Genomic DNA, 16,821 nt, shown 5'->3' with positions numbered 1-16,821 from the left:
CAAAACTCAAAACCTTTAGCACAGACTGAGCAATTAAATTGTACCTCATCATGTGCCCATGACACATTGAATCAAAATAAATTAATCAATCAATCAATCAATCAATCAATCAATCAATCAATCAATCAATGTAAATTTCAATTCAATTCAATTTCAATTTATTTGTTCAAAAGGGGACAGTGTACATTAATGAACATTTTAGCAAAATGTAAATGCACGACAATTGCAGTCACATGACTGTTAGTCCCTCTGCCAGAAGGTACAGGCCTTGTGTAACTGTTGCAAGTACTGTTATACATAATTTGTATATTTTGTGTAATGTTTATAAGGCCAATGTCGCATTTGAGAGTAAATTTAAGCTGCATTTAGTATTTAGACATCATTTAATTTGGTACAAGTAATAGTACTTTTATTTTGAAATGTGAGCTCTTATTTTGAAGTCTCAGTCCAAGGTTACAAACTCTGGTTAAGCTGCTCTCACGTGAGGAAGAGACGCTTCGTCAAGCAGCAAGCAGCAACATCATAGGTGCGCCGGTGAAAGTGATGCTGGTCGACAGATACTTTAATTTCACTTATTGTATATGTGGACAGTTACAAGCCAGAAGACTATTCCCTTTTTGTAGCATGCAGCCAACGAGGTATGGTGTTTGTTTGTCTGTATTACTTTGGTAATGTTTTATTCCACATGCTGTGCATGTTATGTGTTTTATGTTAAGCTAACATGGCCTATATTTTCTTGTCAATATGTGTCTGTATGTTTAGTTTTCACGGTGGATTTGGAGGTGATAAGAAGAGAAGCCTTCAATAAACCAGTAGCAAGAAAGCCACTTGTGTCTGCCTGTGCTTCGAGGGAATTATAGTGAAAACTCGGACTGTTCATCGACCTCGTGGACACTAATTGAAGCCAATTAACGGTGCGGTGAGATCAAAGGACCAGCTGCAGCTTGCCACAATGTTTCTGCTGGGCACGGAGCTGTCTTTGAAGGACTGAGAGATGAGTTAAAACCACACACTTTGCACACACAGAAGACGCACACAGTGTTAAAGAGCAACCTTTTCAAGACAAAGCCATAAAGAACTTGGTCACTAATAAGTCAAGAGTGTTCTAAGAAGAGGGTTTTTGTAAAGTTTTGCTAAAAGATTTTTGACTGTGAATGATAACTTACTGTGGTGTGTGTGGTAAATGCTTTGACTTATTTGCTCAGTAATTTAAGTTAAGCTTGCCATTATCGACACATAAGGTGCCAAAGTTAAAGGGTACATACGTTTTCTCATTGAAATTTATATTTCTAATTTAAAGTGTGATTTTGGAAATAAGTGAAGGCTATATTTGCCATTTGATATTGAAGTTTTATTTTCTGAGAATTCTGTCTGTATTTTGAAAGTTAATATCTGGTTGAATTAAGCTGTTTTTGACATTTCTAATGTTCTAAGTGTATTTTGAACCCTATTGAAATACTGATATTGAAAATAACATTTGATTTGTTTAAGCTTTACGTATTTACATTTAAGTGACATTTACATTTGGGGTAAGTGTTAAAAGTTGATGTAGGTTTCGTTACTATATATTTTCTATCTACAAAATTGGGTCAATTTAAAGCAGATTTGAAAATGTCACTGGATGGCGCTGAAACCCAGCAACAGGTTGAGGACAATGTCACAGAAGTCCAACTTGAAAACCAGCCACTGGATGGCGCTGAAACCCAGCAAGAGGAAGCGCTAAGACGAAGTCAAAGAACCAGAACTCTAACAGAGAAGGGTAGAGAAATGCAAGAAGGACAAATTAAATCGCTTCAACAAAGATTTAACTACACTTACACCAAATGGAGAACACAAGCCAAATCTTCTAAGAAGACATTATCACAATCAACAGAGTCTCTATCTGATGATCTGCTTAATGATATCATCGGTGATGTCAGGAGTCTTTCTGCAGATGTCCAGCGTGTTTATGATGAACTACGTAAAATCTCAACTCCAGACCAAGACACACGTCGAAGAGTGGATCTGTGTGTAGAGATTTCTAATGTCATTGTATGCAGAGCCGCAAGTCGACTGGATGGAAAGATTCCAGAAGGAGGAGAACCACACTGGCCAGAAGCAGGGTCTCTCTTCAACTCAAGCATCTCTAAATCAAGTTATGTTTCTTCTGTCCCTAAAGTCCCCTCAATACTCTCAATAAGCTCTTCTGTAAAACGACAAGAAGCCGCCGCTGAAGCTGCTGCAAGCCAAGCTGTTCTGAAAGTGTTACAAGAACAAGAAAGAGAACAAGTGGAAATAGAGCACCTAGAAGCAGAAGCTAGAAAGAAGATAGCTGATCAAGAGGCAGCAGCCGTAAGACGTCGCTTAGAACAAGAAGCAGAAGAGCTGAAACGAAGAATACAGAGAGAGGAAGAGGAGGCTAAATTTAAAGCTAACCAAGAAAAAGAGCATGCTGCTCTACAAAGGACTCTGGAGGAAAGACGGAGAAAAGTACAGCATTTGGAGGCAGTGAAAAGTCTCAATGCAGCACGAGCGAGAATGCAGGTGTACGATCGAGTGAAGGCCGTTGAAGAAGAGCAGAAGGACATACTAGAACGTGAGATGGTAGCAGACAACCAAGTGCCTGCTCCCACAAGTCCTCTGTCCCAGTACATGTCTCCTGCACCACAAGCTGTAACCACCTCCTCAAATGACAGTACAACAGAGCTCGTTAAGGTGCTAGCAGGTGCTTTAAGTGCGAACAGGATTGCAATTCCTGAACCTCCAATATTCAGTGGGGATCCATTGAAATACAATGACTGGAAACTCTCATTTGAAACACTGATTGACCAGAAGACCATTCAAGACAAGGAGAAGATATACTACCTCCGTAGATATGTAAGTGGACAAGCTAAGAAAGCACTCGATGGCTATTTCCTACTCGGAACTGAATCTGCCTATGTTGCTGCATGGGAGATTTTGGAGGAGAGATACGGAAACCCATTCACAATTGCAAAAGCATACAGAGACAAGCTACAAGCATGGCCCAAGATGGGATCTAAGGACAGCTTTGAGCTCAGGGAGTTTGTCGATTTTCTCCGTAGTTGCGAGGCTGCCATGGTCCACATCAAGACACTGGAAATCTTGAATGACTGTAATGAAAACAGGAAAATTCTGTCAAAGTTACCGGATTGGCTAATAGCAAGATGGAATCGGAAGGTTATAGACGTAGAAGAAGAAAGTAACCAATTCCCCTCTTTCAGCCGATTTGTCAAATTTATGACAAGAGAAGCAAAAATTGCCTGCAACCCAGTCACATCACTGCAGTCACTGAAACAAGGTGAGGCTGAAAAACCAAAATATCAAAGAAATCAAAGCTTCGGAGCAAAGACACTGACCACAAGTTCCAATGAAATAACATGCATTTTCTGTAAGAAGACCGGGCATACGTTGCACAAATGCAGGAAGTTCATGGAGAAAGCAGTTACAGACAGAATCAAATTCATTCAAGCTGAAAGGATATGCTTTGGTTGTCTCAAGTCTGGTCACTACTCAAAGAGCTGCAACAGCAGGAGTGTCTGTGACACATGCCACAAGCGGCATCCTACCTGTCTGCATGAGGAGCGAGCCAAAGAAGAAGGACCACCACAAGCCAAGCAAAGAGAAAAAGAAAAGCAAAGTACAAGTCAAGAGTATAAAGAAAGACCTCAATCGACACAACAAAAAGAAACAACCAGAGTCGCTACTTCAAATCGAGTAATACTTGATGAAGCCAACACGCAAACAGCTGCAATAATTCCAGTTTGGCTTTCCTCCACAACTCAACCAGCACAAGAGGTTCTTGTATATGCTTTGTTGGATTCTCAAAGCGACACAACCTTTATTCTAAGTGAAGTAGCTGAAGCTTTGGAAGCAAACAAAGAACAAGTGAAGCTCAAGCTTTCTACTATGACATCAAGAACCACAGTAGTAAGCTCTCAAAGGGTAAATGACCTACAAGTCCGAGGCTTTTACTCTAGTAAGAAGATCTCTTTACCACCAGTCTATACACGTGAGTTTATTCCAGCCAACAGAACTCACATACCAACAGATGAAACAGCAAAGGCTTGGCCCCATCTAGAGCACCTCCAAGAAGAGATAGCGCCTCTGCAGGATTGTGAAGTAGGTCTGCTCATTGGGTATAACTGCTCACAAGCCCTACTTCCAAGGGACGTTGTCTCTGCCAAAGAAGATCAGCCTTATGCACAGCGTACAGACCTTGGATGGAGTATCGTTGGCCACAGGAATCCCTATGTGGACTACGGCGACGCTATCGGAATCAGCCATCGCATAGTAGTGAGACAAGTGACTCCAGGTGTGGAGCCTTCTGTCAATCTCAAAACTGAAGTACACTATGTGAGCCGAACCAAAGTAAAAGAAATCACACCCTCAGACATCATAAAGGTTCTTGAATCAGATTTCTCAGAAAGAGCTGGAGAAGAGGATTCGGTCTCTCAAGAAGATCTCAAGTTCCTGTCGAAATTGAGAGAAAACATCACTCAAAATGACAATGGTCACTACGAAATGCCATTACCGTTCAAAGAAGAAAGACCAAAATTGCCTAACAACAAGATATGCGCAATACACCGCTTGAATTGTCTTGAAAGAAGACTGAAGAAAGATCAAAAATACTGTAAAGACTACGTAACATTTATGGATGAGATAATTTCACGTGGCGATGCAGAGAAGGTCCCGGAGGAAGAAATTGACAACAATTCAGCTTGGTACATTCCGCATCACGGAGTTTATCATCCACAGAAGCCAGGGAAAATACGTGTCGTATTTGACTGTTCTGCCAAGTTTCAAGAAACATCCCTCAACGACCATCTGCTCACCGGTCCTGACTTGACAAATACATTGGTGGGTGTCCTATGTCGCTTCAGAAAAGGCTCTGTCGCAGTCATGTGTGACATCGAAAAGATGTTCCACCAATTTCATGTGAGAAAGGAAGATCAGGATTATTTAAGATTTCTATGGTGGGAGAATGGCAACTTGGAGGCCACCCCATCAATCTACAGAATGAAGGTCCACTTGTTTGGAGCGGCCTCGTCTCCTGGCTGTGCCAACTTCGGCCTAAAACATATGGCAGCACAAGGACAAGGTCAGTTCAGCGAAGATGCTGTACGCTTCATTCAAAGAGATTTCTACGTAGACGATGGTCTGACGAGCGTTCCAACTGAGAATGAAGCCATCCAACTTGTCAAAGAATCAAGAGAACTTTGCAGTACTGGCAAGTTAAGACTCCACAAGTTTGTTTCGAACAGAGAGAATGTGATGGCAACCATCCCAGAAGAAGAACGTGCCGCCATCAAAGATCAAGACATGGCCTTGGGTCTACCACATATGGAGAGAGCTCTTGGAGTAGAGTGGTGTATCACTTCTGACTCATTCAAATTCAGAGTTCAAGTAAAACCCAATCCACTAACAAGAAGAGGTGTGCTCTCTACCGTAGCCTCTATGTATGATCCCCTTGGGTTCATGGCACCCTTTGTCCTTTTGGGGAAGCAAATACTTCAGCAAATGTGCAGAGAGAAGATCGGCTGGGATGAGGAACTTCCAGAAAACCTAAGACCTCAGTGGGAGTCCTGGATCAGAGACCTACCCAAGCTGGCTGAAATGCAAATCAAAAGATGCTTCTTACCTCCAGGCTTCGGCAACGTTAAAAAGTATGAGCTTCACCATTTTGCTGATGCAAGTGTCTCCGGATACGGTGAATGTTCTTACCTGCGAGCCATTAACGAGTCAGACGAAGTCCATTGCAGTCTGGTAATGGGAAAGTCAAGAGTTTCACCAACCAATGTCACAACTATACCGAGACTTGAACTCACTGCTGCAGTTGTTGCAGTTCGAACCAGCAACATGCTCCGGAAGGAGCTAGAAATCCAAGATCTGCAAGAGTTCTTTTGGACGGATTCCACAGTCGTTCTCGGCTACATAAACAATGACGCAAGAAGGTTTCAAGTGTTCGTAGCCAACCGCATACAGAGAATCAAGTCAAGTACAAAGCCTGAACAATGGGCTCATGTAGCTTCTGAAGATAATCCGGCAGATCATGCCTCTCGAGGTTTGACTGCAGAGCAACTCAAGACCTCAAACTGGTTCACAGGACCGAAGTTTCTTTGGCAAAAAGAACTACCTGACAGAGCACACAAGGTGGGAGAAATTAAGGAAGATGATCCTGAACTCTGCAAGGCCATTGTGTGTAACACTAAGGCAAAGGAAGACAGATCATTATTGGATCGCCTACAGAAATTCTCTGATTGGTCAAGGGGAGTAAGAGCAGTTGCTAGATTGAAATGACTAGTCAAAGAATACAAAGGTGTGAAGCAAAGAACCAACGAAAGTACAAGCCTAGAAGAAAGGAAAGAAGCAGAACTTGCTATCATCAAGCTAGTTCAAGAAGAAGCATTCTCAGATGAGATAAAGAGCTTGAAACTAAAGAAAGTGCTTACCAAGACCAAAGACAGTAAGCTGTACAAGTTGAGCCCGTTTGTGGATGAAGAAGGTATCCTAAGGGTGGGAGGACGCTTAAGTCAAGCCACGTTGCACCCACACGTGAAGCATCCGGCAATACTCCCAAAGAACAGCCACATATCAGCTTTACTGATCAAGCACTTTCATGAAAAACTACATCATCAAGGACGTGGAATGACGATGAACGAACTGCGAGCTAATGGATGGTGGATCCTGGGATGCAGCAGTGGAGTCTCTTCACACATCTTCAAATGTGTCAAATGCAGACAGTACAGAAGACGTACTGAAGAACAAAGAATGGGTGATTTACCACAAGATAGAACGGAAACAACTCCACCTTTCGCTTACGCTGGCATAGACTGCTTTGGTCCGATCTATGTTAAAGAAGGAAGGAAGGATCTCAAGAAATATGGTCTCTTACTTACCTGTCTATGTTCAAGAGCCATACACATAGAGATGATTGACGACATGACAACTGATGCGTTTATTAATGCTTTAAGAGCAGTCATTGCCATAAGAGGAAATATTCGTCAAATAAGATGTGACCAAGGAACCAATTTTGTTGGTGCAAGAAGAGAGTTTGCAGATCTCATGAAAGGAATGGATCAAGAAAGAGTGAAGGCTCTAGGATGTGAATTTCTTATGAACCCTCCAGCGGCAAGTCACATGGGCGGTGTCTGGGAGAGGCAGATAAGAACTATAAGAAGTGTTCTTACAGCTATCCTCGACCAGTCAGCACAAAGGCTCGACAGCACCTCTCTAAGGACATTCCTGTATGAGGTTATGGCTATTATTAACAGCAGACCACTCACCGCTGAGCATTTGAATGACCCATCCGGACCTGAACCTTTAACTCCAAACCACATTCTTACAATGAAGTCCACAATCATCCTGCCACCACCTGGACAATTTGTCAGAGAAGATCTATATCTTAAGAAGAGGTGGCGCAGAGTGCAGTATTTGGCTAATGCATTTTGGACTCGATGGCAGAAGGAATATCTTCTGAATTTACAACCAAGACAAAAGTGGAACAAGAACAGAAGGAACATGAAAGTCAACGACATCGTCCTTCTACAAGATGATCTGGTACCACGCAACGAATGGAAGCTGGCCAGAGTCACAGAAATTTATCCAGGCGCAGATGGTAGAGTGAGAAAATTGAGATTACTGCTCAGTAACACCACATTTGACACGAAGGGAAAACCAACAACGAAAACGGTGTTCCTTGAAAGACCTGTACAGAAGGTCGTTACTCTGCTTGAGGCAGATTAAGGTGTTTAATTTTTTGCCTGAAATTCCATGTCAATGGTCAATAACAGGAATGTTTTATTGGGAAGTTGAAGTGTTTGATTGCAACATCCATTTATGTTTAGAAAAATCCCACATTAAGGTTTGTGTAATTTTGGTGGGAGTGTAACTGTTGCAAGTACTGTTATACATAATTTGTATATTTTGTGTAATGTTTATAAGGCCAATGTCGCATTTGAGAGTAAATTTAAGCTGCATTTAGTATTTAGACATCATTTAATTTGGTACAAGTAATAGTACTTTTATTTTGAAATGTGAGCTCTTATTTTGAAGTCTCAGTCCAAGGTTACAAACTCTGGTTAAGCTGCTCTCACGTGAGGAAGAGACGCTTCGTCAAGCAGCAAGCAGCAACATCATAGGTGCGCCGGTGAAAGTGATGCTGGTCGACAGATACTTTAATTTCACTTATTGTATATGTGGACAGTTACAAGCCAGAAGACTATTCCCTTTTTGTAGCATGCAGCCAACGAGGTATGGTGTTTGTTTGTCTGTATTACTTTGGTAATGTTTTATTCCACATGCTGTGCATGTTATGTGTTTTATGTTAAGCTAACATGGCCTATATTTTCTTGTCAATATGTGTCTGTATGTTTAGTTTTCACGGTGGATTTGGAGGTGATAAGAAGAGAAGCCTTCAATAAACCAGTAGCAAGAAAGCCACTTGTGTCTGCCTGTGCTTCGAGGGAATTATACCTTGTGTCCTGATAGGGAAAAAGAACAAGGTGCAAATATACAGGATTAAAATAACATCTTATCTCTAAAGACAAGTGCAGCAAGAGAAAGAGAGCTAGCTAACACACAAGTATACAATCAGAATAACTATACTCTACATATCTACATATAGAGATTTAAACAACAAATATGAAAAGAAAGAAATGTACAGCAAACTACCCACATAGCAATACAGTAGAACCATTCTAGTTCTTTACCCCTAACTATGTGTACAGGTTTGAGTGGACTTCAGCCATCTCTTCATTTGACCTTTAAACATGCTCAGCGTCTCTGAGAAGGAGAGCTAGCTAATACACAAGTATACAATCAGAGTAACTACTCTTAAAAAAGTTTAACGAATATGAAAAGAAAGCAATGTAGCCTACAGCAAACTACCCATGTGACCATGTACAGCCGAGTTACAAATAGCTTTCTGTGTTGTCAGTAGGGTGTTCTCTGCCTATAACTCAAAATTGTCATATAGATGTCTTCAGGCTGGGATGCTCATCCAACTTAACTTGTAACACAGGCTCCCCACAGGGCAGCGTCTTTTCATCTGTTTTCTTTATCTTGTACACAGACAGCTGCAGATCAAACAGGGACAACAGCCTTATAGTCAAATACTCTGACGACACTGCACTCCTGTCTCTCCTCCAGGGGGCAGAGTTGAACCACGGTTGTGCCCTTCCTGATCTTAGAAATAAGGAAGCTGACCCTGTTGCTAGCTCCATTCATGGTGAAGAGACGTCCAGATTGTCCATTCTTAAAAGGTACCTGGGAACAGTGTTCGACTCGCATCTTAAGTTTGACACAAACATAGGGTCTCTTGTTAAGAGAGGCCAACAGAAAATCTACCTACTAAGGAAAATTAACTCCTTTAAAGTGTCAAAAACCATCCTGTGCACTGTTTACAGATCTTATATTGAGAGCCTTATAACCTTTTCTTTTATATGTTGGTTTAATGGTTTGTCTGTGAAGGACAGAAACAGCCTTAACAATATCGTCAAAGTCTGCTCCAAAATCATTGGAGTCCAGCAGAGTGACCTGAACGCGCTTTGGAAGAAGCGAGTGGTTCAGAAAGCAAAAGGTCTTATGGACCAACCTGACCATATCCTGTCCTCTAAATTTGCCCTCCTGCTGCTGGGACGGCGCTATCGAGCACCTCCCTGCAGAACAAACCCTTACTCCAAATCCTTCATTTCCTCAGACATTCAGCTGTTGAATGCAGAGAAGTAGAAACAGTACTTACTGTATGTATGTAGTATGTACTTGAACCAACAACACTGTGCATCCTAGCATTTGCACTTTTTTTTCTATGCAATTTTACGCATTCTCCTCTTACCTCTTTTCATTTGAATGTTGCACTCTATGCAGTCTGCATTTGTTTGCACTTTTTATGCACCATGCATCTCTGTGGCTTAGATCCATGTGTGCTGCGGGACACGAGGAATCAAACGCACTTCCCCTCGGTCGATCACACTGAGTTTCTCTTTTTGTTTTGTTTTTCTCTCTGTATGTTTCTGTATTTTGTATCTTGTGATTTAGGACAGAGACACAATGTGTTTACCCGCAACGGTGATGAACTGCAGAAACTGAATTGCCCCTTGGGGATAAATAAAGTTTTCTGAATCTGAATCTGAATCAAACGTGAAGTTTGGTGCGCGTGTGACCATGTATAGGGCCGAGTTACAAACCACTTTCTGTGTTTGCCAGTAGGAGGCGCTATGACTATAGATGGATATTGACATATAGATGTCTTCAGGCTGGGACACGTATCAAACACGAGAAGTTTGGCCCAGATTGGACAATCTACAATGGAGTTCCTCCAACTTCCTGTGTGACGGTGAAACATCAACGTTCGCCATGGCGCCACGCCCACGCCGGTGCAAGTTTGAGGGTGATCCGATGAACCCCGTAGGAGGAGTTAGTTAAAGTATGCCCCCTGGAAATGGCTGAAACGTCCAAAATATTGCACAGTAAATTCAAAATGGCTGACTTCCTGTTCGGTGTCGGTCATGGCAACAAGATACTTTTCTGTCAGTCTGGACATGATACATGTGCCCTGTGAATTTCGTAGCTGTTGGTGAAACGTAGCGCGAGGGCTATTCCGTTTAATTTCTGTAGGGGGCGCTATGGAGCCATTTTGCCACGCCCATGCCCAAGACCCTTGAAATATGACATTTTTCACCACTTCTGAGACATGTGCAAAGTTTTGCAACTTTCTGAACATGTTTAGTTCTTCAAAAATGTGCTCGAACTCAGAGAAGAAGAAGAATCCTTTGGAAAGCAATAGAGGCTTCACCACTTCACCACCGGTGCTCTAATAATACAATAATGTTACACTAGTGATCATGGCTTGTAAAAGCTCTTAGTGGGGGGACCCTATGCCAGACAGAGAGAGACAGACAGACAGACAGACAGACAGACAGACAGAGAGACAGATACAGACAGAGAGAAAGACAGAGAGAGAGAGAGAGAGAGAGAGAGAGAGAGAGACAGAGACAGACAGACAGACAGACAGACAGACAGACAGACAGACAGACAGACAGACAGAGAGAGAGAGAGAGAGAGAGAGAGACAGAGAAATGGAAAGTAAAAAGACGGCACAAGGAGAGGATAAAGTGTTTTTCCACACACACACACACACACACACACACACACACACACACACACACACACACACACACATGCATTAGAGTCACACTGGACGGGTTTACACATCAATTGTGCTCAAAGCTAAACTGAGCCACCAGTAAAGACAGATTTTAGAGGAGATTAACCAGTGTGACATGCAAGAGCCTGTCTCTGTCTCTCAGACGGGGGACGCTTTACTATTTTACTCTACCAACCGCACAATGCACACCGTAACTAAGACACCAATTATGTGTATTCCAATGATGATAACACTAGTGATGATGGCTTGTAAAAATGTGATGTCAAAATATGGTGGTTTGATGTGGACCTGCCAGCACCACAGAGCACACAGAAGCACAATATCAACTGTTATATAGAGCGCATGCAGCAAGTTGTGCCTCTTTTTCTTCAACACATCAGCTGACAAGCTGAAATACAACATAAGGCCCGAGGTGGCCCGCCAGAGCCATTTCCCACCGGCGCTGTTCAGGAACTTGTTGTTGTTGATCAATGCTGTGATGTCCTCCTTGACTCGCCAGAGACAGAAGAATAAAATGGTCCAAGAACACAGGAAGTGGGTGAAGATGTAAGAGGGCAGAACAGAGGCGAACAGGGAGAGAGCGACCAGGTGCGGGACGGTTTGCAGCAGGATCCACAGGAAGATGAACAGATACACACAAATCAGAATGCAGATTGACGTGTCGTTGTCGTCGTCGTCGTGGAGGGATTTGAAGCACATGGTCAAGTCAAGTCAAGTCAAGTCAAATTTTATTTATATAGCACCTTTCATACACAAAGGCAATTCAAGGTGCTTTACAAAAAAATAATCGAAAAAACAAGCAGCAAAGCAATGCACATATAAAAAACACATAAAAAACACAGCCGACAGTTTTAGTTAAAATATATACTCAAATTAAATTAACAAACATGAAACATTATTTCTGTTTTAAATAAGTTACAAGGCACTCTTCAGTATTATTATTACATGTACAGTCCATTTGTTGGAAATGTACAGGAAAAATCTTTTTAAAATTACAGGCCGAGAGAGGCAGTAGTTTAGTAGCAGTTAAAAGCAAGAGTAAACATAAAGGTCTTTAGCTTGGATTTAAAAATAGGCAGAGTAGGGGCAGATCTAATGTGTTCAGGGAGTTTGTTCCAGTTATGAGAGGCATAGTGGGAGAACGCGGCTTCACCATGTTTAGATTTGGTCCTTGGGACAATTAGTAGACCAGTGCCTGAAGATCTCAGGGATCTGGATGGTTCATAGTGTAGAAGCATTTCAGAGATGTAGTGTGGGCCTGACCCGTTGAGAGATTTGTAAACTATTAGCAGAATTTTAAAGTCTATTCTAAGATTTACTGGCAGCCAATGCAGGGATTTGAGAACTGGTGTAATGTGTTCAGCTTTCTTGGTTCTTGTTAGAACTCTAGCAGCCGCATTCTGAATGAGCTGAAGTTGTTTAACAGCTTTTTTGGGAAGACCATTGAAAAGACTGTTGCAGTAGTCTAGCCTGCTAGAAATGAAAGCATGAATTAGTTTTTCAAGATCTTGTTTGGACATATAGCCTCTAATCCTTGCTATATTTTTTAGATGATAGAAGGCAGATTTTCTTATAAGCTTGATGTGGGAGTTGAAATTTAGATCAGAGTCAATAATAATGCCAAGATTTTTTACCTGGTCCTTTGGCTTCAGAGATAGGGATTCGAGGTGAGCAGTAACTTTGAGCCTATCTTCTTTTTTGCCGAAGACAATTATCTCTGTTTTGTCTTTATTAAGTTGGAGAAAATTCTGGCACATCCAATCATTAATTTGCGCAAGGCACTGACACAGTGACTCTATGGGGGCATAGTCATCCGATGAGAGGGCTATGTAGAGTTGGGTGTCATCTGCATAGCTATGATAAGCTATTTTGTTTTTTTGCATAATTAGGCCCAGAGAGAGCATATAAAGGTTAAACAGGACAGGACCTAAAATTGATCCTTGGGGTACCCCACATGTCATTTTGGTTTGGTCAGATGTGTAGTTGCCAATGGAGACAAAGTAGTTCCTGTCTTGCAGATAAGATCTGAACCACTCTAGGACCGTGCCGGAAAGCCCGACCCAGTTTTCCAGTCTGTCCAATAGAATTTCGTGGTCAACCGTATCAAAGGCAGCGCTGAGGTCTAGTAACACTAAGATTGAGATTTTACCTGAATCAGTGTTCATTCGGATGTCATTTATAACTCTGATAAGCGCAGTTTCGGTGCTATGATGGGGTCGGAAGCCTGATTGGAAAGGATCTAGGAGGTCATTGGAGGATAGAAAGGTATTGAGTTGTTGGTAGACAGTTTTTTCGAGTATTTTGCTAATAAAGGGAAGATTTGATATTGGTCTGTAATTGCTGATTATAGAGGGGTCGAGGCTACGCTTCTTTAGCAAGGGCTTAACAACTGCAGTTTTTAGAGATTTTGGGAAAATGCCTGTAAGAAGAGAGGTATTAATTATCTTCAGTATGTCGGTCGCCAGGCAACTGTAGACATTTTTTAGAAAGCTTGTTGGCAGGGTGTCTAGGCAACACGATGAGGATTTAAGGCCTCGTATCGTTTCTTCTAGTTTCTTGTGGTCAATGACATTGAACTGAGTCATGTTAATTAAGCACCTATTCTGTGGGTGCGGCGGAGCCACATTTGTTCTTGATGTGGAAATAGTTAGTCTGATATTTATAATTTTATCCCTAAAGAAGGTCGCAAATTCATTGCATTTGACATTGGATAGAAGATCAGGGGCAATTTGTGGGGGGGGGTTTGTCAGCCTGTCAACAGTGGCAAAAAGAGTGCGAGCGTCATTGGTGTTTTTGCTGATAATGTCGGAGAAGAAGAATTTTCTGGAATTTTTTAGTTCCTGGTTGTAGGAGTGAAGACTATTTTTATAGATGTCATAATCGATGTGAAGTTTAGTTTTCCGCCATTTGCGCTCGGCTTTCCTACAATCTCTTTTTTTGTTATTTACAGAGGGAGCGTTTCTCCATGGTGCTTTTTTCTTACCGGAGATTAGTTTAGATCTAATGGGGGCTACAGCATCAATAGCCTTTAGGGTTTTAGAATTGAAGTTATCTAGGAGATCATTGACAGAGGCTGAGGAGAGGGAAGGGGCCAGCGAGAAAGCCTCCATGAACCGTGTGCTAGTACTCTCGTTGATGTAACGCTTTTTGATGGTTTTTGACCGAGTAAGAGCGATAGGGGTGATCTTGAGTTCAAGAAAAATACAGAGATGGTCGGACAGAGCAACATCACTAGCTGAAAGAAACGATGACTCAAAGCCCTTGGTGATAAATAAATCTAGGGTATGGCCTCGATTGTGAGTGGGCCCAGAGACATGTTGTAACAGGTCAAAAGTGTCAAGGAGGTTATTCAATTCTTTGGCATTATTATCATTGGGGTTGTCAATATGAATATTAAAATCTCCTGCAATAGTTAAACAGTCATGTTCTATGGAGATTATAGAAAGGAGTTCTGAAAATTCATCAAAAAAACTACTAGAGTACTTAGGTGGTCTGTATATAATCAGTAGTAAAATAGAGGGAGAGCACTTCAGAACAGCGGCCAGATATTCAAATGATGAAAAGTCGCCAAACGATACCTGCTTGCATTGAAAAGCATCAGAGAAAATAATAGCTACTCCTCCCCCTTTCTTACCGACTCTGGGGGCGTCAATGTAGTTAAAGTTAGGTGGGGCTGACTCATTAAGAACATATTCCCTGTTGTTTAGATCAAGCCAGGTCTCTGTGAGGAACATGAGGTCCAGTTTATGACTCGTAATCAGATCGCTTATTAGAAGCGACTTGCTTACAAGTGACCTAATATTTAGCAGTGCAGCCTTGATAGCTGCACTGCTAGGTTGAATTTGTAAATGCTTTTCAGAGTGTCCCTGGAGAACAGATACTAGGCTTGGTCCTGGAACAGGACGTGCTGAGAGATAATCTTTGTTTGTTCTGTAGCTAATCAGGGTGGGGATAGTTAGACATCTGATCGTTTCATGATCCTCTGTGACCTTGTTTTTGGGGCAGAAAATGCTTTTTTCTTCAGTTTTCCCCTTTGGGGCGGGCAGGGAGATTGAGGGAAGGGTGAGCGGGTGGGAGGGGGAGGTGGTTTTGAGGGTGGGGGGTCGGAACAAGGAGGTCTTGGGGGTGGGGAGGAGCGAGGGGGTCTTTGGGTTGGGGAGGAGCAGGGGGTGCTGGAGCGAGGGGGTCTTTGGGATGGGGGGGGGCGAGGAGGGGGAGATGTTGAGGGTGGGGAGGAGCAGGGGGCGCTGGCTATTCTGGCGTGAGTCTGTTCAGCCAGTGTGTTCATGACAGATGGAGAGGGCTGATTAGCCAGTTCTTTTAGGCCAGGAGTCTGTTCGGCCAGTGTGTTCATGACAGATGGAGAGGGCTGATTAGCCAGTTCTTTTAGGCCAGGCGGGGGGGTGCACTGCAGGCTAGCTAGTCCAGCGTCAGCCCGCTCAAACAGTTTGTTGGAGGTGCGGAGCGGGCTAGCTAGACTAACATTAACCTCCTCAATTACACTGCTGACGATGGATAACAGCGAGCTGACCGCCTTGAGAACTGAGGAAGACAGACAGAGATCATCACAGGGACGCCACAACATCTCATGATTTAATGCTTACACTTTACACATGAGCACACTGGCTTCTTGCTGTGTAAACTGTTTAAAGCAACTTGAAGCAACAGCAAGTCTAGACGCATCGTAAACATGTAGGGCAGGAAGACCCTGGGGCGCTGTGGTGATACGGATGCTAACTAGCCAGGGCCCCAAACTGAGGGAGGAGCCCTAAAGTGTCTGGAGTCATGATTCTTCTGCTCCTAAACTGTCTATTGAACTTTTCACTCTGGTTTGGTTGAAATCTACAAAACTAAAAAACTACATGTCTCAAATATGATACAGAAACTGTTGTGTTATCTGGGACAAACTGGAGCAAGCAGAACAATTGTCTCAGCTTTTCTTATGCAAAGTAAAAACTGTCCTTCATTTAAATGATGTAAATGAATCATATGTTATAAATAAATGAATGTGTATCTCAAATCTAGTTGAGCTTTCAGGCAGGCAGTACATACTTGTGATGGTATCCAGCGTCCCCGTCCGCAGAACGATGGCGAGCATGAGGACGACTTGGGGGGCGCTCTCTGCAAACGTCTCTATGAGCCGCAGAAAGCTGAGTTCTTGTTTCAGGGACAAGATGATGTCCTCGTCCTCGTCCTCTTCCACAGGGTGCTGGGCAGGGGGAGATTTTGATTTCAGAAGTGTGCGTGTGTGTGTGCACGCGTGTGTGTGTGTGTGTGTGTGTGTGTGTGTGTGTGTGTGTGTGTGTGTGCATGCGCGCGCGCGCGTGCGTGCGTGCGTGTGTCTGTGTGTGTACATGAGACAAAGACATAGAGAGCCCCAGGAACGAGTCCGGAAATCATCGATGCTAACACTCCTGGTTCTTCACTGTTTTCGCCTATGGGACTTTTGAATGGGTTTTTGGCGCGATGCTTCTAATAAGGTCTCTGGGCAACGCAAGATTAATCAAATGCGAACCAGTGTTTAGTAATATCATCTTCACACATGAGGACCATTTGTATGAGTTTTGAAGCTTTTACGTGCCGTTAAAAGGGCGGCTAGCTAGCAAACGGCTAAATGAGACTACACTGTTGAGTCGACTTCAAAGGACGAACACGGA

General features: G+C 42.7%; 1 protein-coding gene across 1 annotated transcript in view; it reads right to left on the bottom strand.

Moving 5' to 3' along the window:
• Positions 1 to 1,614: 1,614 nt before the first annotated feature.
• LOC310771421 (XK-related protein 8-like) overlaps positions 1,615 to 16,821 on the bottom strand; it is a gene marked incomplete at both ends in the record, with an annotated part of 19,933 nt that continues 4,726 nt past the window's right edge. Inside the window, 4 exons of the mRNA XM_083664036.1 lie at positions 1,615 to 1,719; positions 11,354 to 11,869; positions 15,648 to 15,706; positions 16,217 to 16,373. Of these exons, the coding sequence (XP_083520162.1) occupies positions 1,615 to 1,719; positions 11,354 to 11,869; positions 15,648 to 15,706; positions 16,217 to 16,373 (837 nt within the window). The remainder of the gene's footprint in view (positions 1,720 to 11,353; positions 11,870 to 15,647; positions 15,707 to 16,216; positions 16,374 to 16,821) is intronic.

The sequence above is a fragment of the Poromitra crassiceps genome (genome assembly GCF_964638095.1).
Source record: "Poromitra crassiceps genome assembly, contig: HAP1_SCAFFOLD_637, whole genome shotgun sequence".
NCBI classification, from domain to species: domain Eukaryota; kingdom Metazoa; phylum Chordata; class Actinopteri; order Beryciformes; family Melamphaidae; genus Poromitra; species Poromitra crassiceps.
The sequence above is the reverse complement of the archived record's forward strand: the minus strand, read 5'-3'. Positions and strand labels throughout refer to the sequence as shown.